Source organism: Strigops habroptila, chromosome 10 (assembly GCF_004027225.2).
Source record: "Strigops habroptila isolate Jane chromosome 10, bStrHab1.2.pri, whole genome shotgun sequence".
Taxonomy (NCBI): domain Eukaryota; kingdom Metazoa; phylum Chordata; class Aves; order Psittaciformes; family Psittacidae; genus Strigops; species Strigops habroptila.
In genome coordinates, this window is record NC_046359.1 from 34,544,147 (window position 1) to 34,568,113 (window position 23,967).

The 23,967-nt window shown below is 44.1% G+C and overlaps 1 protein-coding gene across 8 annotated transcripts in view; it reads right to left on the minus strand.

Moving 5' to 3' along the window:
- The window catches only part of CAPN14 (calpain 14), a 38,777-nt gene extending 15,889 nt beyond the window's left edge, over positions 1–22,888 (minus strand). For 2 of the 8 annotated variants that reach the window (XR_003993402.1, XM_030498968.1), the window contains exons 1-18: positions 22,789–22,879; positions 18,606–18,963; positions 16,198–16,267; positions 15,111–15,229; positions 14,368–14,504; positions 13,084–13,258; positions 12,148–12,213; positions 11,437–11,522; positions 10,121–10,195; positions 9,309–9,472; positions 8,464–8,627; positions 7,721–7,732; positions 5,550–5,755; positions 4,969–5,005; positions 4,311–4,373; positions 2,656–2,713; positions 852–916; positions 80–148 (exon numbers count right to left, since the gene is read on the minus strand). Coding sequence is in view for 6 of the 8 variants with exons in the window: in XM_030498968.1 (XP_030354828.1) it covers positions 80–148; positions 852–916; positions 2,656–2,713; positions 4,311–4,373; positions 4,969–5,005; positions 5,550–5,755; positions 7,721–7,732; positions 8,464–8,627; positions 9,309–9,472; positions 10,121–10,195; positions 11,437–11,522; positions 12,148–12,213; positions 13,084–13,258; positions 14,368–14,504; positions 15,111–15,229; positions 16,198–16,267; positions 18,606–18,836 (1,797 nt within the window). In the remaining 2 variants the exon portion in view is untranslated. Of the gene's footprint in view, positions 1–79; positions 149–851; positions 917–1,532; positions 2,714–4,310; positions 4,374–4,968; positions 5,006–5,549; positions 5,756–7,720; positions 7,733–8,463; positions 8,628–9,308; positions 9,473–10,120; positions 10,196–11,436; positions 11,523–12,147; positions 12,214–13,083; positions 13,259–14,367; positions 14,505–15,110; positions 15,230–16,197; positions 16,268–18,605; positions 18,964–22,788 lie in introns of those variants that run through there. The other 6 variants (XM_030498966.1, XM_030498967.1, XM_030498970.1 and 3 more) reach the window with 5 other exon arrangements.
- Between the last annotated feature and the right edge of the window lie 1,079 nt (positions 22,889–23,967).

Below are 23,967 nucleotides of genomic sequence, written 5' to 3' on the forward strand. Positions count from 1 at the left end.
ACCCCCCCCAAAAACAACAGATGACTCCAAAGGGACTGTGAGCAGGGGATACTGAAAGGGGTCACAGAAATTGTTATACCAAATAGAAAAGCAGCCTTTTCCACAGGACTCTGAATTCCTGGATACTCAGCGTGCCAGAGGTGTTCAGCTTTGTGGGAGAATTAAGGTCAGAACATCCCAATTGAATGTCAGAGAACATCCATTACATAAAAAACCCCAAACAAACCAAAACTTCATAGCCACTCTAATATTCACACAATTAGAATATGAGGATAATGATTTCTTAACCCATAAGGCCTATCTATAGGCTTGATCATCCCCCCACTAAAGTCATAGAATCACAGAAGAGTTTGGGTTGGAAAGGACCTTAAGATCATCCAGTTCCAACCCCCTACCATGGGCAGGGACACCTCACCCTAGACCACGTCACCCAAGACTCTGTCCAACCTGGCCTTGAACACTGCCAGGGATGGAGCATTCTCAACTTCTTTGGGCAACCCATTCCAGTGCCTCAGCACCCTCACAGTAAAGAGCTTCTTCCTTATATCCAACCTGAACTTCCCCTGTTTAAGTTTGAACCCGTTACCCCTTGTCCTATTGCTACAGTCCCTGAGGAAGAGTCTCTCTCCAGCATCCTTGTAGGCCCCCTTCAGATACTGGCTGCTGGTTTCAGAGGCAGCACGAATCAACCTTTCCCAAACCAATTCCATTCTGTTACAGCTGAACTGTTATTATGGAGGGTGAGAAGTTCAGTAAGCAGGGCTGTGTCCTGGTGGTAAAGAAATCACAGTAACACCCAGTCTGCCCTAATAAATAATGCTCCAGAGAAACATCACTCATGCCAAGGATACATCCAGGAGCGCCAAGATACCCTGGCAGGCATCCAGACTGAAACTCAGGTGAAAACTCTGGAAATCTGGAGAGAAAGAAGAAATACAAATTGTTTTGAAGAGTCATTGAACATCTCTCAGAAAAATGGACTCTGACAAAATTCCCCCTCACTTGAGAGGGCTCAGGCCCCAAAGCCTTTGTGAAACTTTACACCCACTTGAGAAGACGTATCATTTATGATGATAAAAATATGAGGCTACAGGATGGATTCTACTAGTCGCAGAAAATCCAATATGAGCTCCCTGCAGGCATGTAATACAGAATGAAATATGGTGCACTATCTCCAGCTATTAGAGAAAATGGAAGGGAAAGGACATCTGAAGCTGTAATCCCAAACAGAATTTACTGCATGACCTTGAGCAAAGTCACTTGACCTGAAGAACTTTGGGGAGCAGCACTGCAGATTGAAACCCTTGTGCTAATCATCTCCATCTCTCTTTCACAGACACCCTGCCAGCTTTGTTAATATAATTAAAAGTACAGGCATCACTGAAAACATGATGCTGCACCAAAGCTTAGCATTCCCAGTTCATACATAAGTTACATGAAGAGTAACAGAAATAAACTCTAATCTCCCTGCAAATCATGATTATAGATCGTCTGTAGACTTCCACTGAGCAAGGGGCAGAACCATAACTCACCAACCCCTTCTCTGCAGAAAGCGAAGATGTTTTAATCTTGTAATAGCCCTGTTTAGTAAGGATGAATCAAGTACTGTAAGGTTTTTAAATTAATGCCTTCATATTGATCACTTATGAAAAATGAAGACACTCTGTTTAACAGAGTCTTCTCACAGATAAGACAGTGCCTGGTGGGTCCCTTTGCAAAGACAGAAGAGCTATCCTTGTCCACCTTGTAGAAAGGGGAGCAATGTCAAATTCAGCTTAAGTGGAAAAGGCATCACATCAGTCTTGTGGTTTTCTTCTTTGTTGCCTTTAAGAGCTGGATGGTGTATTTTCTGTTGCACATTGGTTATTATCAGTGAAGAAACTGGGAAAGAAAATTGGATTCATCATTACATTTGTAACTTTGTTATCACTGTTCAGAGAAAACAGCCTCTGCAATACCTTGCTGTTGCCAGGTAGTGTTATTTATAACCAGGGACCAAATTACGAGTTTATGGAATGCTCTAGGCTGCCACTGGTATAGTGGATGCCACAGGCCTCGCGAGACAACCTCAGGGCTCACCTGGTTCTCACAAGTTACACAGGCCACCTGCACCTCCATCCTGTGTCCCAAACAAAAACAGAGCAAGGAACAGCCCCCTCTGCATGCATAGTAGGGAAGAGTAAGTAAGAATAGCAGGCACGAACCAGGCACAAGGTACAGACAAGTCCCCCTTCTACTGCGTAACTGCCTACAGACCAGGCTAACTTTCTACAACTTGTAGTGGTAACGCTGCCAAGACTGTGGCAGTGACACAGGGCAAAATATGATAGTTTCAGAATCAAGACTGAGGTCAAGCTGGGCTTGGAGGTCAAATTCAGAGTCATCATCCACACACAACATCTACACTTGCTCTTCCCCCTCATTCTTTCAGTTGTTGAAATTCAAACTAGATTAGCTTTGCTTATAAAATTTCTACCACGTTGATTCACACCCCAGCAAATCCTTTCTCTCTGGAAACCAAACACGGCATCAGAAGAGTCAGTTCAGTCAGACTGAAGCCAGTTTCTCTTTCCAGAATTTGAGAAACAGATACAGTAGCTGAGGCTTTGCTCCAAGAGGGTTTATTTCACAGAAACATTATTTTTCAGCACTTACTTCTCCAAGATACATTATTCAGGATCCTCTGGAGCTGAACAGCATTTATTTCAGGATTCTGTGATACAGAAGAGAATTTTAAATTTTTTTTTTTTTTATCAAGTATTACTTTTCTCCATCTTTTGTTTTCCCAGCATGTCCCATCTTCATCCTCTGTTTTTCTGGCCCCACTTCAGCCACTGTGAAGATCAATAGAAAAGACTCCTTTTGAATATGACAAGATTCTCAGCCTGCAAGGGCTGCAGTCTGCTCTGGGCTAAGTTCTCAAGGCTCTGCACAGATCAATACGGTAGTGCAGATTTATGCTGAGTGAGGATCCAGGCTGTTAACCTTTCAGCCCTGGTGCCATCGGTCCCATCAAGCACACTGTCAAGAGACCTGCTTCAAATATTTCCCTTTTATCATTTACAAACAAAAAAAAAGATGGAAAGTTTGGAACACTTCCTCCCCAAACTTTTCCAAAGCAGAAACTTCCTCTCCTCCTTGTTATACTGAAGTTTACAGGTTGTCTTAGAAACTGTGACATTTCTTTAGAGGATGTTTTTTTAAATGTCACTCTTCCAAACTAAAAGCCCATTTTCAGATCATTGAGGCATGCCAAGGTAACGCATTAAGAAATGGCAGTACTGCTTGCTTCTGTGTGTACTTGGACCTCCTGAAGCAAATGAACAGCATTTCACCATATGTGACAATTTCTAGCACATCTGAAAGCCACACTGTTCTCAACATCTTAAACAAGTGGCAAAAACTAAAAGCATTGCTTGTTTTTAGAAACAGCTAAATATTGCTAAACATTTAAATAGTCAAAATATTGCTATCTAAAGGGCAAATGTGTTTTGATGAAATTATGTTTGCCAAATACAGAGTATGTTGCTAAATAAACCTTTTCTGAAAGGTGAAACACTTGCCATAGTTACTGGGATTCCTGAAGGTCAACTTCATCCCAAATCAGGCCAGAGAGGTCATTAAAAAGAATCTTCCACAATAAAGATCATATTTTTCTATGAAAGTTAGTGAAAAAGGGAGGTGATGGGACACCAGACACCTACTTCACCTCTCAAAGCAAGTTAGCTGCCATCAAACTGTGCTGAAGCATGTATGAGACAAGGGCCAATATTTCCCTAATAGGAGACTTCCCCCAGTGAGTCTAAGAACACCCTAAAGGACAGGATGGATCCCCACAGCCCACCACTTTATCCCCAATACAGGCAATAAGAATTAATGTTTAGGAAGAGCATGTGAGCCTGGCCAGCTCCTGCAGTTCATTCTCCTGTTTTCCTGGCACCCATACCTGTTGGAAAAGGGATCTTAGAGGGTACATCCCAGCCTAGTCCTTTAGTATCTGTTTATGGAACCACTGCCATCAGTTTGCTAATACCCTTTCAGCCTGTTGATACTGTCATCACATCCACAATGTTCTGTGGCATTAAGTTCCAAGCATTTGCACTCAGTTGTGGAGAGAAGTATGCTTGTCTCAATGCTAACATACTGCTAAGCTCCACAGTCACTGCACACACAGCCCAACCTCATGTAGCCCCTTTGATCCCCACACTTCCACATCCAGACCTCCCTTGAACATCCATGTCCTTTTACTTTCACAGAGCTATATAATAGCTCTGGAGGAGTTTACTCTGGCAGCTCATGTACACACTTACCTGTTCAAAATATTTTGTGAAGAAATCCTCCCAAATCTTGCCTTCGTACCTATCTACAATTTCCTTTAAGATATATAAAAAAATAAATTAAAAATATCATTGAGTCAAGGAAGAATAATATTGCCAAAGACAGTCTCTAAAGATGATTTCCCAGAACTGCACTCTCATCTTCTGCCCTTCCACCTTCTCTCCACCACTGCAATCAATGCTACATCACTGCTAAGATAGCTCCCCACCCCATAGAAATGCTGGTTTAGGAAATAAACACTCAGGTAACACTAGGTGGGGAGAAATATTTCCTTTCCCCCAAGCTGTTCAACAACAAAGGATGGGGCTCACTCCATGCCAAGAAGAAAGAGAAAGGTCTCTGTTCTCCTTTATACAGGAGGATAGAGGAGCAAATAAGATGGTGTCACAAAAAGGAGTTTGCAAAAAGACAACTAAGGTGTTGAAAAATTTGCCCGTCCCCCATATTTGACTGTATCAGTGCACAGGGTCCAGGGGACTCTGCCTGTAAACCCAAGCTGTGTTTTCAGAAGTGCTGCAACACAAGAACTCCCATTCTCACTCAGCATCTCCATAGGGCACAGCAACAGGAAAAACCCAACATTCTGAACTGAAGACCAAAGCACAGACCTCCCCCTCCTCTCATACTCACCTTAGACAGGGTGAAACTGGTGTTGCCACCCATTTCCCTGGAGATGCAAAAAAGCAGACGTGTTAAGGAGATACCCCAGAGTTGCATGTTTGCCTCATCACAGGTGGCATCCCCGTCTCCAGATGGGGCCCCAACCTGCTGCTGCAGCATACATTTTTTCCTAGTGTTACAGCTGCAGCAAGGGAAGCTTTCATGTCCATACAGCTCCCCAAGGCCTGCTGGCATTTGAAGTCTCCAAAGCACTATTTTGGCACAAGCAATCACCCTAGCACTGCCAGCAGGGTCTCCTGGTAAACTGATGGTGGATTAAAAACCTTCTCCACAGACTCAAACATAAGCATGCTGCAACAATCTTTTCTGTGGGTCTAGCTCAACACTACTTGAAAGGATAAGGCCAAAAGCAGTGTTTCAGCCATTGAGAATCCTAAGGTAGATGAAACCCACAAGCAGCCTCTCCAAAAGAGATTGTGTTGCTTTTTTGCAGAGTAAAGTCTTTATGTTGCCCCCATGAGACTAGAAAGACCAGATCATCCCACCATCCCAGAGAATTAGGTGCTGGCAGAGGGGCAGCAGCATCTCACCGAAGAACATGCTTCCTGGAGAAGACCCGCAGGATGAATTCAGCCTCCTGCTGAGGCTCCAGGGTGGATGGGACAATCACATAGACACAAGGCTCCAGCTGGAAGTCATGAGTCACCTCCCGCTCATCAAGGAAGACCTGGTGCTTGTTCACAGGCTGATGCTGGGTGAAGAATGCTGGGAGCAGCTTTCTGTTGCTTTCCTGGTACTGTTAAGGGAAGAAACAGAGAAGAAATGTGTTCTACAGCAGCTGGACAAATGGACAAAAGGCAGGTGGGGAGTTCACAGGCATGGCATAGACAGCCTGCCTTCACACCCTGGATATTTTTCCAGCACAAGCAGGTAACAGGGCCCAAAGGACCCAATCTCCTTCCAGGACATGGTGATTCTCACTATGCACAACCCATGCCAATGCTAATATGACAAAAAATGGGACTTCCTGCAACCTTATCAACAATATAATAGTACTTGCAAGGAACAGCAGCAAGGATTGGGGAGGAGAAGTGGCTCCTGTCAGAGTGGCTACTGCAAAAGTGATTTCCATGCTTGCAGAAATGACTGCAGGCAGGAACTGCTCTAGAGATTGCTCTTCACTAACCAGAACATCCCTCCTACCCCATAGGTACCATGCACTTTTTCCCCAGCTTGCCCTTTACACTAGGGATCTGGCAGCAGAGGATTTTTCAGAACACCTGTGATGTGAGCATACTGCAGGACCATCCCTAGCCCTGACTCCATGCATGTGTCCTTGATCTGCCTGGCACTCTTGGCTCTTAACAGATGTTTTGTTCTGCAGGCACTTTTCTGCAATAGGAGGATGGATAAAGCGTTAATGTAGGCAACACTGAACTCATTTTTAATGCCACCGAGTGCCCAGTACACAAGCCAAATAAATAATCCTGCTAGCTAAAGCCACTGTGCCCTTCTGACTTGGCTCTTCCTCAAAACATTTAGCCATTTTACTCTACAGCCTCATAGTGGAGATGCTGTTCCACTTCCTTTGCCAGTATTTTTTTTACTAATAGAACAATCTTTCTTCTGAAGAGTTCAGGGTTACTCCTCCTCATGCCCCTTATGTTAAATTCAAAGTTGTTATATTCCAGTCAATACTTTGTTGACTGTAGTTCCAATATCTTCTATGCTCTCAGCTTGCTATCTCTCTGTATTGATCTTGGCAACTGCTACAAACCTGAAATTGAAGTCTTGGCTGACACCATTCCCCCTCAGGTGTGGCACAGCAGTGTGCTAGAGTCACACTCAGAACTCCTCTGCCAGGAAGTTTAACTCACTTGTAACCCTGATAGCACCCAAAATATTTAAGTCAGGAAGGAGTGGCATCTTACCTCATTGTTACCATGCTGCAAATACAGTAAGTGGGAACACGACTGTACTGACCATACACCCAAACAAGTTACTTGCCACCCTGAATTCAAAGGGACTCTCATATAAGAGGTGTTCTGAGTAGTAACAGAGTGGAAGGTATGCCCTTTCAAGACAACAAGAGCTAAATCTTTCCTTGTTTTAAATTGCACCCTGAAGTCAGGACCAAAATTGGGACTTACATCAGGGTTTAAGTTCCAGGGCCCTTCTTCAGGTCTCAAAGGCTCCTGGCTAAAGAAAATGCTAGAAATACAGCTGGTCTGAGGGAGATGAAAACACCAATAGCATCAGCTCCAGAGCATCCCCAGCCAAGAAGGAACCTGAGCTCCCCAGGAGACCCCTGACTTACATGGGACATGGGCTCTGTTCCCACCTCATCCCAAGACTGGGAGGCAGCAGAAAAGTAGCTCTGGCTTCCCAGAGGGCTGCAGTGAGTCCAGCTTAGACACAGTCAAGAAATGGGGAACCATCCCATAAGTGCAGCATGGACAAAGTGCTGATCAGGTAAACACTGATGCCACTTCTAATACCTTTGACAACCCAGTGCAGAAGCTGAACTACTAATGTCCCCTTTTAAGGCCACTGAGCCCTCCTGATATGGCTGCTTTTCAGGAGTCAGTGGATAGCTCTGCATTAATGGTGACTTACTGTGGTTCCTCACTGAACATAAATACACTGTTTCTAGATGTCAGCCAAGGAACAAAGGCAAACACGCCACCTTCAATGCTGTCATAACAGCTGCACCAGCCCAGGTCCCACCGCAAACAGCCAGCAGTGGTGTCAAGGGACTCACCTGTAAGTCCACCTGCAGGAAGAAAAGAAATAGCATCTGTCAGACAGGGACCTCTGTGTCTCACACAACATAGCCATGCCATTGCTGGGAAAGCAGCTATGTATATCCAGTTGTGGTTTTTGCCTTCAGAAACCTCAGCCCCTCAACCTAAAAACCCTTCCCTACAGCCATCTCTCCATAACTGCACAAACTCACTGCAGCAACAAGAGCTGTGGCTCTCTTCAAGGGAGAATAGCGGCTCTGCAAGGCACCCAGATAAGCAGAGTCAAGGCAGAGGGAAACTCACATTTCCAGCATCCACTTACCCCTGGATACACAGGTAAGTAGCAGCATTCACACATGAGCAGCTGCCATGCCATACTAGGAACACTTCTCAAACACAAGGCTGGAAATAACTAGAGAGCAGCACCCTGGCCCAAAGCGAGGGGACTTCTGGCACCCTCTCCCAGCTTTTGCACATGCTCTCAGAAAGGGCAAAATAAAGCCCAGTGTGCTCTGAAGCAACAGGCACTTCTCACTGCTCTGCAGGCTGACAAACAGCATGCCAGAGAGGTAGCAAGTGGGGCACAGAGCCTGTAAGAGCCTAGCCCTGACGTGTGAGGAGACTGGGCACAGGCAAGGAGAAAAGAACAGAGACCACCCTGCACATAACAAAACTGTTGGTCTGCAAAGCTGTATAATTTACAGGGGCTGGAATTTTTCCTATGTGGTGAAAGCAAGAAAGGCAAAGCAATTCTTCACACCTTGTAGAGTGAAAATCCAATGAAGAGGTGGGGAGCTCGGTTCCGGTGTTTGCTGCTGTGTTTCTGCATCAGGGATATAACCACATTGCAGGAACCCAGGCTTTTCTTACTGTCTTCAACTGGTAAAACATTCAGCCAATATTGAGGGTTCATCCAAAAGGTGCCTAAGCAAAATGGGAAAAACATTTTGATGTCATTTTCCATTGCAAAATTGATTGCCAGCTTCCCACAGGATGCCTGACATCAGACCGAATAGGTCACAGGCTGTCTGGACCTCCAGAGCCCACAGGGGCTTGATCTTCAGGTGCAGTTTATACATTCAACAGTGCAACCACTATGTAAGACAGGAGGAAGGCCAAGGAACTACACCTCTGCTCACATGCAACTAAGAGTTCATTTTGTTTATAAATATATCACTATTCTTCTATCACCTCCCGTGTATGGGCTAGCTGACTTCAGACCCCACCTGCTCTGCTTCCAGGAGGGCTGAGCCTCTGCATTTCCCATCCACTTCAAATACCACTCCCTGGAGGTGCTAAGGATGCAAATTTTAACAGAGAAGTTTAACGATACAAAGCAGCTCAGTGCTGGCAGTTGATGCTAGGATCCTGCAGCTCATTTCATGCCACGACCAGCCTACTGCCCTACATTAGCAAGTAATGACCAGCTTCTGCTATCACAGAAGCTGCAAAGTCCATCAGCTGCTTATTTCTGATGCTTGTGTGGAGGGTGAGGCAGGAAGACCATGTTTCTATTGTCAGTTTTATGTTAATAGGTATAAAGTGCTGGTAACTGGGTCAACAAAGTAACATTACCCCAAAGACATCCAAAAGAGCACCCCTCACCGTTACAGAATCCCAGACTTCCTCCTGCTGTACTTCCTTTAACCCATCTCCCCCTCTTCAGGGAGTACATCCACTTCTTCCCATCTTCCTTGCTCATCAGGTCTGGAGTTAACTTACAGATCATCAGATCTACGAAATGAATCTTAAAATCTTGCAGAGACATCCTGGGAAAAGAGTGCCAAGAAACATCTTGTCAGCAGTTTAGTTTAGTCCATATGGCTTATAAAAAGAAAAAGAAAGGGAGCAGGCAACTTCGAAGCTGCACCATTTTGTGTTACATATGGTAATGCTCATAGTTTATTAGGCAGTAAAGAAAAGAGCGTCTGCTCCATCAGCAGCAGCTATGAGTAGTAAATGCACGACTAAAATTTCAGCAAAGGATAGCAGCAAAGAGATTAAAATAATATTGCCACCAAAGAGAGCGCAGTGAAACGACACGGCTGACAACATTGCCACCTCGTGGCAGAAGCTATGGAGAAATCAGGAACAAACCAAGCAAGAGCTTCCCAAAGCTATCTTCAAATAAAGGCAGGACAAAAGCTCCTGAAAGCTGTCTCCAACAGCTCTGGGAGACCTGGCAGTGTCCTGCTTCTCCCTCCCTCCTGCCACTGAAGAACAGTGAATGTCTTCTTGTGTCAGCACAGCTACTGTTTCTCACATTGTCAGGTAGAGGAGGACAGCAAGAAAGCAAGCATGGGTTGTCATAAAGCAGATCACATATGCCTTGACCTAAGTGGCAGTGGGCTGTTTCATCTCCAGATGCAGCCCCAGAGCTACTGGCAAAGAGGGGAGGAGTGAGACTGTGCCATTACCAGAATTCTCCATCCTCCTTCTTCTTCCGCAGCAAAATCTTCTCCTTCGGGCTCAGCAGCTCCCATTTGTAAGAGCTGAGGGCAAAACCATAAGGTGACTATCCAAAAGTAGCCTCAAATTCAAGGCAGAGTACATAGCTTTCCTCCAGAAAAAGAAGCCAAATTCCTGTCCCCACATATCTCCACATTTACCCCCCACTAAACATAGGCCCCCTATGCCTTCAGCCACAGGAGATGCTCCACAAGCACTCTGGGTCCCATGAGATGTAGCTAAATGACTCCAGTTTTCTCCAGCAGTAGCCAAAAATACTGCATTTCCATCAGCCAGTCCATTCACTTGCACACACAGCTTCCAAGTACTTAAACCATAAAAATCTCGCTCTGTTTTGTTGGTTAATTTTCTGTCAAAGGAGACATAATAGGAAGAGTGTTTGGCATAATGAATGAATGACTAGGACAGCACAAGAGGCAGCTGAGAGTCGTTTAAAAGGCAGGCCTACAGTATGTTGCTCATTATGCTCTTTAACAGGAACAGCTGGTATGTTGTCATTACGTGACAGACACGCATCAGAGAAGTTACTGCTCTGCAGACAAGGTGAGAATCACTCACATTCCCAACACCTCCCTGTGCTCTTCTTTCCTCCCCTACCTCCAAGCCTCAGCAAACAGGGAACGAAGTGAAGCTTGGAAGAAAGGAACATGCTCCACTTCAAAGAGGAATAGGACCCAAGTTTACAGTTGCCCGTGGTCTAGAATACAAACCACTATCTTTCATGGATCTCAACCAAAAACTTCAGGCAGATGCAAATATAAGGGCTCATTCGCCCCACTAGTTGCTTCCTCTGATCTCATACTTGTGTTTCCCCATACAGCCAGGATGGAGGACTCCTTCAAAGCCACTCAACTCCAACACTTCGCAGCCTGTGGAGGACTTTGCATGGTCCCTCCCATGCCCTGAAACATGCTGTTTGTTTAAAGCCTCCTGCATAGCAATCTGTCACTGCATGCCAGCCAGATCACAGCAATGTGGTCAGCGTCTGATGTTCATATTATGTTTCCTCTGGTATTCACTGAATGGAAAAGCAGAACTGAGCTTGTCGAAGCTGCATGTGTGAAGTGAGCCCAACTATGTGAGCTCTATGTGCTGGAGAAATACAAATCTATCGAGTCACTGCTTTGACACCAGAGGGTCTGTGCAAGCAACTGTTACCTTAATGCTGCTCTCAGCACTAATTCATGCCTGAAGATGGCAGCATCTTTCCTTCAAGAAACCTTTCCTCCCACTCAGCATCAGACCTTCCCTTTTTTAAACTCACCTGTCACTCCAGTCTCCTTTCCATTCAATTTTTCCCCATGGATTTCTCAGTCTCACTAGGTTTTCTGGTCCATATTGACAGGTCACCTGCAGAAAACAGTAACACTGTTTTTGGGATATATTATTTTACTGCCCCTTACCTCTAGACAAATATCTTTAGGGGACTTCCAATGATACTCCTGCGGATTAGTGGGGTCCACCTGCAGTCTCTGCACTGAAGCCCAGTTCAGTTCCTTTACTTTAGCCTTGACTCACGTTTCCATCTGCAGTTTTTCATGTTTTGGCCCTTGTATTCCATTATCTCTACTTCTCTATGGTCTCTCCTCTGGCTTCAGAGGAAGGCTTTTTACCCCAAGTAGCTTTCAGCACATCTTCCCACTATCCCCAAAGGCCAGTTCTTTCATCCTTAACATCTAAGATGCATTTGTAGGTGATGCTCTCAGCAGAGCCCTATGAATCATTCCCACACTTATAGATATGCTGATATAGAACCATTGTCTTTTACATTAAGGTCACAATACTAAAATGGACACACTTGAAAGTGAACCCTTACAAAGCACACAGTCTCTTTTAGCCTTTGAGTAAGAGAAGAGCACTGGGGGAAGAAATACTATAGATTTCCTATGGCAACCTAAAGGTTGAACCTATGACTGCAATAAAAATTGCTGACATCCAAACAAACCTGGACCCAGGACATTAGGGCTAGTCTTACCTTTCTAATACCAGTTACTGTGTAGGCATGACCAGCAACAAGCCCATTCTTCAGGACCTTTGTTGTCTGTATACAAGGAAGAGAAACAGAAGGAAAATAAACCTTTTATTTTATCCCTGCTTACACAGCAGGCTCATACTAATACCAGAGACCTGCACCTGTGTAAGCAATGACTCTCAAAGCAAATGAAGAATGGTTTGAATTGGAAAGAAAAGATTAAGTCTAAGCTCGTAACAGCTGTATTTTGCAGTATGTTTGAATTTATAAAGCTGATTGGAAGGTCTCTTCCTAAATTATGGATCTTTGGCTAGAGACCATCTCGCTTTTAAAAAGTCCAGGATGTTAGGTGGATGTTAGGTTCTGATTTTCAGAACAGTAGAATCTTAGAACAGTTTGGGTTAGAAGGGACTTTAAAGACTATCTAGTTCTAACCACCTGCCACTAGAGCAGGTTGCTCCAAGCCCCTGTGTCCAACCTGGCTTGAACACTGCCAGGGATGGGGCAGCCACAGCTTCTCTGGCGCCTCAGCACCCTCATTGTGAATTTTTTTCCTAATATCTAATCTAAATCTTGGAAGCCAAGATTTTAATTTATGTCCTGAACTACACTCCTATCTTCGCTATAAGCTTATTCCATGACTCTCTGTGCCTCACTGCACCACCTGTAAAAACAGAAGATTTATTTAACAAAAATGGGAAGAAGAACAATGTGTAATAGAGGTTCTTTGATGGATAAACTGGTCCCTAAGCATAACAACAGGGAGCTGAGAGCAGCAGGGAATCAATCCATGAGCGAAGTTTAAGAATGTGGCTTCTATAGAAAGTCCTGTGCAGCAGCTTTGATACTTTTTGAGTCACAGTGATCAGCTGAGCAGAGCAAAACAGGTCTGGAAAGGGCTTTGGCTGCAAAGCCATCTGATGTCACTTCAAGTCTCACCCCTAAATGTGTCTGACAGCCCATGAGAGATCTGCTGTAGGTTGCTCTGGTCAGGATATCCCACAAATCAGGAGGAGCTGCTGCGAGCTTGATCCTTATATTAACACCACCTGTAAAATCCACCAAGGCTTCTGAAACTTGCCCAATCTGCAGATCTTCATAGGAGCCATAGAGTCTAGCAAAAAAAGACATTAATATATTCTTGGGATTATAGTCACACATGGTAAGTAGAGAACAGTGTGCCAATGAAAACATACAATAAAGGTTTGCAAAAACAAAAGGAAGGCTGTAAGTCATGTTTAATTTAAGGGGAATCTTTGGAATTTAGGAAGAGGGGGATCTAGCAAATTGTCCTCAAGATCAGCCATAGCCTAAAAGGCCTCTCACTGACATTCCGCACTGCACAATAGTGAGAACATGCCCATCACTACTTTTTTGATAACTCTGCCTTAGCAAATGTTGCCTGAATTTATCACCATATATCTATATCTAAGATACAGTGCCTTGAGAGGCATACTGACTTGAGAGCTCAGTTTCCATCTGACTTTCTTTACCACTGCAGTGCAACCTTTTCTGGTCTTTTTGCTCTAACACCAAATGAAAATATCTCAACTTCCTTGCCTTTGCTGTGATCTTTCTCTCAATGTTAACTAGGATTTTTCCCTGCTCTGTAGAAATTATTTCAGCCCAATATTAACAAACTCCATCAGTTATGCCTCGTTGCTTGCTTCTTAGTCCTGATAAACCACTCTAGACAGAACACTTTGGAGAGAAGCCAGTATTCTCACTGTGCTATGGAGCTTGTTAAATGCCTCAGCTTTGGGGGATTTCTACCAAAACTGAAGTACAATGCTTCAGCAGACCCTCAAAGTGAAACTCCTTGGAGGTTTCTCAAGCTCATAATACATCAAAGGAGGCAACAGAAATCATTCACCTTTGAAAATCCTTATCTGTGGCCTTCGTTCCTCTGCAGTTTTTACAAGGAAGGCTTCAGCCTAGCCAATACACTCCAAATAGTGATAGCACTCAGAGGACAACCCCCCCACAATAGGTCTGTTTCACATCTATTCCTAAATCCTTGGATTTATATTCAAGGGCCTGAATTGATAACAGCTACTACAGCGGTAGCTTTTACTGCATAACAACAAAAAGATAAGAACCACTTACTACACTCCAAACATGGCAAGGCCTAGGAGATGCAGTTATAAACAAGAACAAACTGTGTAGGCACCAACCAACATATTTTAGAGAGACTATTTGCATAACTTGGAATGAGTCACTTACTTAGCATATGCCTTCTCCAGAAGGGCTCCCCAGAACACGTTCTTATAGACTGAGGAAACAAAGATCAGCTCCCCCGCCTCATTCACCGGCAGGCGATCATCAACCACCACGTCAACCCATTCACCAAAGTGCCAGAACTGTCAGGGGAAAGGAAGGGGAAAGGAATGAGCTGATGTTTCCCTTGGAAGGGACCTCCCCTTGAAACAACAGGAAAGGCAAGATAGCTTAGCTACGGGCATAGGACAAGCTGCTTTGGGTCAGCAGGATGGACTGACTCACCCAGAGAGCCAGCTCCTCAGCCCCACCCTGCCAGAGGAGAAAATATCATCAGGTGTAAAAGGATTAAGCAGGGAAATGAGGCACAGTTGGGTTTCTGGGGAAGGAATTCTTAACTGCAGGGTAGCAGAGTTGTATCAAGAGCTGGGCAAAGTGGTAGAAGGTTGGAGCAGATGTGCTCAAGTCCTGCCAATTGTTGCCACTATGGAAGAAGACTTTTGTCTGGATTAAAATATGGGTAGGGCACAGCTGGAGAGAAAGGCCAAGCGGAGTTACATCCTCCAAGTGGCTTGTAGCTGATGCACTGCACTGCTTTGTGGGAAGGGTGATGGGCTACTCTCCAGGCTGGGATAGCCTCTAGCCACTTGCCCCTGGTGAAGGGAAACAGCGTACAAATTATCTAAGGATGTGACACAAAACATGACAGAGGATTTGTGAAGACCTGTGCTCTGGGGGAGCAGACGTACCCGGAAGTGGAAAATGCCAGCATATTTCCTCTCAAAGCTCTGGTTTTGTGGCACGACTGCAGCAAAGATGTCCTGGTGGAACGTCAGGGCTTGCAGGGCCGCCAGGAACCAGCAGTTCTCTGCGCCAAGAGAAACGGACACATGCAGTTGGCTGAAAAGCGAGTGTTGTCAGCCAAGTTCAGGAACACCACCAAGATCCTGCAGAAGAGCTGGTGTGCTGATGTCTTTACAGTTATAACAACTGTCCATACAATCATAACAAATCATACCCAGAAATGAGATGATCCAGATGTGTGCTTTACTTAACCAAACTACGGTTTGTAATTGTTCCCTTATGATCTTTTCATTCGGATACTCTTTGGTTAAATAAGAAATCTAACAAGAAATAGCTGTTAGTGGAAATATTCTGGGGTTTTATGGACATTGTGTGTTTGGGCTGGCTTTTTTCTGTTCTCTATAAAGGCACACTATTAAAAAAAATCCATTTTTCCTTGAAAACATTAACTTTTCAGAAGTGAAAAATAATTTCCAGTGGATCTCACATGCAAGACTGTACTTATCAGACTTTGTGCTTAAGGGCTTAAGCACTTCAAAATTCATTTAGTCCTGCCCTGCCTGTTTTGCAGATGACAATATATCCTTTCATTTCAGTTAACATGGGCATAACATTTATTTTCCTTACTGCAAAGCTGGGAAGAGAACACAATCACGCTGAGCCTTCAGTACAAAGATAGTGAAAGTTTCAGATTTGCCTGCTTCTGAGGTCTCTGTTCAATAGTCAAGCAGCAACATTCCAGACCAGTAAGAGCACAGGATCACTTCCTATTGCAGTATCAGCATGCAGAGAGAGTGGTGATTTCAGCTTGTGGAGACATCCCTCATGCCTCAAATCTCACCCTGAAGTCTGACAGGTTTTTTACTGAGGCTATCCCAGCTTAACGATTGTTTCATCCACACCATGCCAAGTGAAGAGAGAAGGATAGGCACACCTTCTGTTTCTGTGCCAAGTTTTATACAGTCAAAATTCCAGGCAAAATGTTATCTTGTACAAAAATTCTTAGATATTTATATACAAGAGCTTCCTTACCCACCAGTCCTTGGCAGAGATCAAGTTGCTTTCTGTTTGCAGCATAAAATACTGGACTTCTATGCAAAGCCTGGAAAGCACATAACCAAAAAAAAATGAGAGAGTCAAGTCAGTAACATAAGTTGGTTTAGCCTGAAGTCAAGGACTTTCTGTGTGCAGAGCTGCAATCTCATAAAATGGGAAATCCAGTGAGTTCCTAGCCTAGGATGGAAAAACCTCATAGGTATGTGACAGAAAACATTCCTTCTGCCTGTTCAAAGCTTTCTAAATACTGAGGGTCCCTTTGTCCCAGAAGACATTGTTCTGGTTCAGGTATAACTCTAGCGTTATCATGTGCTCTGGCTAACCTAACACAAGCCTGGGCACACATTTGTGCTTGGTCTACACTGAATTTGGTCTTCAATGTAAGTCACTGGTGTGCAGATGCATTGAGAAGACAACCCTCCAGATCTGTCAACCCCGCTCCCCCCTAACTGCTGACAAGTTTCAGCCAAAAGAGGCTACAATGGCAGAGCATAACTGTTCAAACTTTCAGGTAGCCTGGCTGATGCCTCCACAATTTTATTGACAATCGAGCTTTAGGCTAACTGATGGCTCCTACAGAAGTTCCTGTTGCTGTGACAAGAGTAGGTCCGTGAATAATTGTTCAGAGAGAAATAATGTTGTTATTTTTTTTCCTCTCACAAATGCCTCTGGGGTTAAATTAATAACCCAAGTGTCAAACTCACGTTTCACTCGAGTGACCCACAAATTGCTCAATCTGATTTTCACACTGTTGGCTTCCCCTTCAGGCAGTAGCAGAGAAACAGCAAAGCCTCAGAAGGCAGTTACAGTAATCAGACACCAACCCCCATCCCTGGTGAATTTGGGTGTTCAGTTTGCAGGCCATCAGTCATAGAGGCAGCAAGCTACAAGCCTGCAGGCTGAATGGCAGAATCTCAGCGTTTCTTCTGCAGCACAGGGACTGAAGGATGCACAGCATCCACCCTCAAAAAGCCTTTGCTGAGCTATGTTTGGGCATTCAGAGCAAATGGCAGCCTTCTTCACAAGGCAGTTTAGAGCAGCAGAATGGTGGACTGAGAGACAGGGGAGGTTTCAAGTCCATTCCAATCTCTCTGGGATGGTATCTACACCTGAAGGGCTTTGTAGAGGCCAGGACTCATGTTCACCTTTCCTTCCCAAATACCTCTATGCTGATATAGCTGCCTCAGCTACAGTGCTCAGCACAACCCAGCTCAGGCCCCTGAGGACTGCACTCTTCCTCTGCATGCAGACTCTGGCTTAACACAAACCATCTGTGAGACTGAACTACATATGAAACTCTGAGAACCAGGGCTTCTATTCCCAAACTCTCCTGCTCACTTTGCAAAGGTGCCTTTACTTTCCTGGTGATTTTCATGACTTTCGCAGCTAGAAAATAACTTAGCTAGGACATGCTATCTGCTATTACCTGGCTGAATTCCCTTAGAGACATGGTAACATGAGGACTCAGCAGTACTGAAATGCTCAGATAAATCTATACATTGCTTTCAGGAAGTTCTGATTGTCAGTAAGTTACTCAGTGGCTCAGTAAGAACAGAACTGCCATTGCTAGTAGCAGGCCTTATCTAACTGTGCCAGGCCTCTGCCCTGGCCTCCTAGTCTTGATATCTATCCATTTGTCATGAGAACGTGCTCTGTGACCAGCCCATACAACCAGGTGTCTCTTGTTTTGAGGTACAGTTTAAGCACAGGATATCAGCAAAGGCCTTGGAAATATGGGCACAGGAGAAAACAGATCCCAGAACTAAAAACTTACTGACTAATGGTCAGTTACTGTATCAGTACAAGCCAAACCTTGAAAGCTGGGAAAAGACTGTTCTAAGTAGAACAGACTAAACAGTTAAGCAGGAAAAAAACAGCCGAGCAAGAGGATAAGGCATCTGCTGCTGCCTGTGAAAGTAGCAGCCTCCAGCATCACAAGGGTATGTGGTCCATGGGAGAGGGCTCAAAGGCTAAGAGCTGTCTAGAAACTCAGACATTTTCTAGATTTTCCACAAAATCTTGAATTTTCTGGAGAGGGATCATCATCATGAGAACTGTCATCATGGAATCACGGTGGAGCTGTAAGCTCCAAGGACACCAGCTCCCCCTGCTCCCTCTGCCTGTTCTCCCTGCCTGCTCTGAGCATTACTGGGTATAAACAGAATGAGACTGGTTATGATTTTGGGCAATAAATGCTTCAAAGGCAATTATGAAACTCTGCATAGCCCAGCTTCCAAAATGACAGCTGATACATGTGATCTCTAGAGGCATTAAAGCACACCTAAATCAAAGTCTAAGAATAGTGTGATCAATGTTAAAACTATTTCCTGGCCATCAGCTGTAATCATCCTCTTACACTGCAGTACTCACTGAAAGTCACTTACATGTGGCCTCTTCCACTGTAAATTTCGAGGCAGCTTCTTCAGCAGTGCTCCAGTTCCAATAGAGCTGATGTGAGCAGGGAAGGTGTCGTCTGTGAACAGGCGATTGCTCTTCAAGCACATGTCCAGCAAGGCCTGGTAGTTCTGCTGGGCGAGGGGGGGGTGTTTCTGAAAGATACTCCTGCCTAAAGGCCCAGGTGACTTCTTTCTTTTCAAGCACAGCAGAAAAGGCATGGTGACATCCACCGTAACACCTTGATAATTCTTTTACACTGAGGATTCTGCAGGGATCTCACCCTGCACAGTCCGGCTGGAAACTCCTGGTTTCTTGGGATGAGATGCGTCTTCCCCAGAAGAATTCCTGCTAATTAGTGTAAAAAGTCAATTTAAACATGGCTTTTAAAGTTTTCTCTTTAGCCAGCAGAGAGGGGCAGGGGGGTGGCACTCCCTAGAGAAGTGGGGACCCATCCAATCCTAATCTAGCACCTATCAGTGTGTTTTCAGGGCTTTACGTTCACTGCAGGTCTGACTGAAACCAAAATGAGTGACCCCATTGACTTTTAATGGGGATTTGAAGCCATACACACAGTTATTCTCAGTCTCTCTGGACTATTTTAGGCTTTTCAGGACATTTTCATAACCCGCTGCAACATGAATGACAGTTTTTTATTCAGTCACATTCTGGCATATGGTTATTTCCCCTTCCCTAAAAGAAAGAAAAATAACACATAAACCAAAGGCTAACAGAAAAATGGAATACATTAGCTGTTACAAAGCCATTACTCACACCCCTGCAATGATTATTTTGCCCTTTTTGCCTCATTTTGGAGAATGATACAATCTCTCCCAAGAGATCACATTCCATCTTGCTGATTACCACAGATTCACACATGAAATCACATGCTGAGGTAATTTTTCTTTCTTGTAACATTCAAGACAGATGTTTCTCATCCCCCCGCTGAAAGCAGCAAAGAGTGATTTCATAGCCCTTTTTTAATAGTAGCAGCTATGCTAAGCATTCAAGGAACTTTTCAACCCAAATCATTCTAAGATTCTATGATTCTCAAGGGTTTTGAGCAACCTGGTGTAGGGGAAGGTGGAAGGTGTCCCTCCCCATGGCAGGGGGGTTGGAACCAGATGAGCTTTAAGGTCCCTTCCAACCCAAACTATTCAGTGATCCTGTGATCACCTTCTGCTGCAAGTGGCGGGTTCCTGGGAGAAATCATGATTAAAATCTCAGCAGGCAAATCACACCCCTGAGTGGTAAGAAGGTGATCATAATCACAGCCTTCTCATTACAGTATGGACTGAAAAATGGATTGGGCTACAAAGTTCAATAAATGGTTCACATGCCATAATGATACAGTATTTGGAAGGCTTTCCTGCAGAGGATGCTTTCTGAGACTCAAAATCACTGCCCCAGGCACCCTAGGAAACTGGTCTCAGTTAGGAACCAGTTGATTGTTCCTCCCATCGAAGTTGAAGGTCACTGGTGTTTCCTGTGAAAAACCAAACAACCACAGATTGCATCGTCCTTCCCACACAGAGCCCTCATTTGTTATAAAACCACCCTACAAATGATCCACAAGGCTTGATCCTCAAGGGCAACCAAGGGGAAAATCTTCAAAATATAACCCTGGCAACAAAAATTCCATTTTCTCTTCTACAGTAAACATTTCAGACTTGAAAAAGGATTTAAGTGCCTAACAACTTGCCTGCTTTTTTTTTCGCAGATGAAAAATACTGTCTCTCCCTCCAAACCTTGCCTTTCACAGCCATTGACTTTCACAGTTACAACAACATGAGCAACAAACAGAGAGATAGATTTAAGAGGAAAAACATGAGGAAGAAAACCGCCTGGTGACTGGCTGCACTTTATACAGATAGACAAAATATGTATGAAGAAGAATTTCTCATTTTGCTGCTCCCCAGGAAAAACACTGGTGAGCAACTGGCACACTTTGAGCTACACTGAAGAGGAAATACTTGAGACTTGCTTTTTGGGTGTGCAGAGCATTTATGCCTCATAAAATTACTGTAACCCTTCACCAGTTCTCACCTCATTCTGGCATTTATTTGAAAAAGAACTAAACTTTATACACAGGCCTTGAAACTGAGAGAGAGAATGAAAAAAAACCCAATGCTTTCAAAAATGGAGGTTTAAATCACCTGAATATGGAGCCTTATTTTCAAGAAACTCAGTCAGCAGTCCCAACTGTATCAGTGTGTGTTGAGAGTCAATGATGCAGCAACTTTATATGTTTTGAAAACCTCCCAGCTGAACCTGCCTGTAGGTGCATTGTTTTAAACACTTTTCCAAACTACCTGGAAATCTCTGAACAAAAGATGCAATGAAGCATTTTATGTGTCAGGAACAGTCACTCATTAGGCAGCTACAAGGTGTCGCACCTCGTATTTTGACCTTCTTCTGCCTGCTGTCTGGCCGCAGTCACATGTATGAGCAGGTAACAGATACAGTTGTATACGGCTAGCCAAGGTATACCTGGAAATCACTTGTACTCCACTCGGCAATGTTACCAAACCAGACTGAATGGGAATGCCCCACCGTGTCTTCCGGCAAAGGTGGAGCAGAGCGTGTGCAGCTCTCTTCCTTCTAAAATTTCTAAGGGAAAGCAGCCAAGTGCAGCAGACAGAGGTTAAAAGCTTTAGATGGAAGCTGTGAACCAGTAGGTTGGATGGATTTGATTCTCTGCTCTTTGCGCGTTCCCCTTGTTAGTATGTTTGCCATCTGATGTAAGGCTTTCCACAACATTAGCATCCTATGATTTCTCCTGATCTTTCTCACATCTTAAATACCTTGTCCCTAAGTCTTAAAACGAGAATCTGAAGAATTCACAGAAAATCCTTCACTTTTACTAAAAGTAACTGGACCATGAAAGAATTCTCTGAGAGCCCCTTACTCTCATTTAATGAAGACAATCTGATTTAATGAAGACAATCTATCTGGGCTGAGAAGCTGCTCCTGATTGTGTGGAACAGAACAAATGTCTGCATGCAAAATAAATTTTAGGGTGAGCAGAGCAAACAATGCAGGGCCATCTTTTACAGCTGTTCTCGTAATACAGCAGAACATTAGCCACAGAAATTAGTAGTCATTAGTCAAAACGAAACTGTAACTGTATTAGGCTTTGTTAATCTTTATTAGTCTCTAAACACACAGTATAAAAAGAGCACTTGCAGGTACAACCTCAAGTCTTTGATTAAACATAGTGGTGTATTTCAGAAATACAAACTTAAAGCTGACTCCCATTCTTCCTATGGGCTTTTTAGCAAATAAAAATATCCTGGGAAGAAGCATTGAACTGTGTTTTCTCAAAAAATGAATCAGCATACAGACAAGTGGAGGACCTTGCTCTGAATTCCCAGTGCTTAGACTATTGTCCCAAAAGTTGATAAACACCTTCTGGTGCTGAGATTTTCGAGGCTGAGCAGTGAACCTGCTCCAGAGCCTGCCACTGATGTTAACAAAAAGTAGCAAATATGCCTGGATGGCTTTCAGAACTTCAAACAATAGCTCTCTGACCAAATATTCGCTTTTAAAGACGCTGATTGAGAACTTAAAATACATATTATTTGCTGTGTAAATTAACCATGACACATTGAAATCAGTACAAATATGAAAATCCCATCAAGATCTGTCCTTTAGTGCTTAAAGTTACAATATCCTATTCGTTACCATCCTCATCGTTAGAGATTCTGACTGCCCACAACTCCCATTTAATTCAGGTGAAACTTTTGATCTCTGCAGAATACTTTATGATCATGTATCAGCTAAACCGCCCCTAAACAGCAGAACTGAGGGAACAAGGGTGCGCAAAATGTGGCTTGGCTTTGGAGCTGTGACGTGAGCAGCTGGTGCGGCTCATCTACTTGCTTTACACCCTACCCATTCTTCTCATGTTTGCTGATAGGAACTTTTTGCCTTTCTCTTCGACTTCCAGAGAAACGTACAGCAGCAGCTGTGCATTCAGCACTGCCAGCAGCGTCATACAACTAAGGCGCCCATCTGATCCTAGAGTTCAACTTCAACTCAGCACCCTGACAAGATGACAGAGTTATACTCCTTTGAAACCCCTGGAAGATCCCAAGTCTGAGCTAGCCACAGGCAACTGCTGAATGCCAGCATCGAATCCCTCTACATAGCACTTGGCGTTTGAGGTCCTACCTTCTCCAGGTGTGTCCTCACAGTGAACGATGATTGTTCCACTGGCAGCGATGCCTGCTGCTTTTAGATGGCGTTTGTTATCTCCACCTATGTGTGAATTCATGTGCACGCGTACATGCACGTATATATATGTCTTGCCTATGTAACCTTGAGAGCTAGTGCTAACCTATCAAACACTGGGGTAGAAGCAGGAAGTGGGGAAAAAAAGCATATTGAGTAATGCCAGAAAATTTCTGAAGAGCCCAATGCAAAATACTCCACAGAAGACATGAAAGAACAGGTCAGCCCATCATGCAGACTACCGTTTGACTCACCCATCACTTCAATGGACGGCAGCTTCCTTGTTTAGTTAGCCATTTGGTTATTTAAAGCACAAAACTCCACGTCTCTCCAAATATCACCAACAAGGAAGATTAATACAACCGTGTCTTAATGCATTTTAACAAGGTTTCTGCCTTCAGGTAAGAAAGAGCTCAGAAAGGAAACACCCTCAAAACCCCCATATTTTCTCAGACCACATGGGGCCATGAGAGTCTCTCAACTTCGTCAATCACTAAAGCATAACAATTTCTAAAAGGAACGTTTATGTGAGTTTGAGGGAAGTATATATCCTATGACAGACACAGTCAAAGCCAATCAAGAGTTATATGAGAAACCCCCAAGCTCCTGCACCGCAAGTGGCAAAAGGCTCAAGAGGATTTTTCTTTCCAGCACCATTAAAGACATCACATGGGTCATGTCCTCTGTGTGCAATACAAAATGCTTTATTTGCCACACAAATTTAAGGAGAGAACTCTCCGGAGGCAAGCATGCTTCCCCCTCATTACATCTACATTAGCCAACCCCACATTTTCCATTTCTAGTGGCACTTCTGGATCCAACACCTTGTTCCAACCCAGGCAATGAGGAGGTAAGAGCAGCATGGAGAGGGCAGGGAAAAGGACAACGTGTGCATGCAAAGCCACCCGAGGACAATGATAGAAAAAACACAATGGGAAATATTTCAGAGGAATATGAAGGAGTAGTAAGGGCAGGAAAGGAATACAGAAGCTTTCTGAGTGGTAAAGGCACAGCAATTAGTGAGGAAAAGCATTGACTATGCTGGAGACAATTTTATTCCTAAGCCACATGTTAACAGCAGGCAGTAAAGAAGTTTGACCTAACTGAACCAGGGGGAAC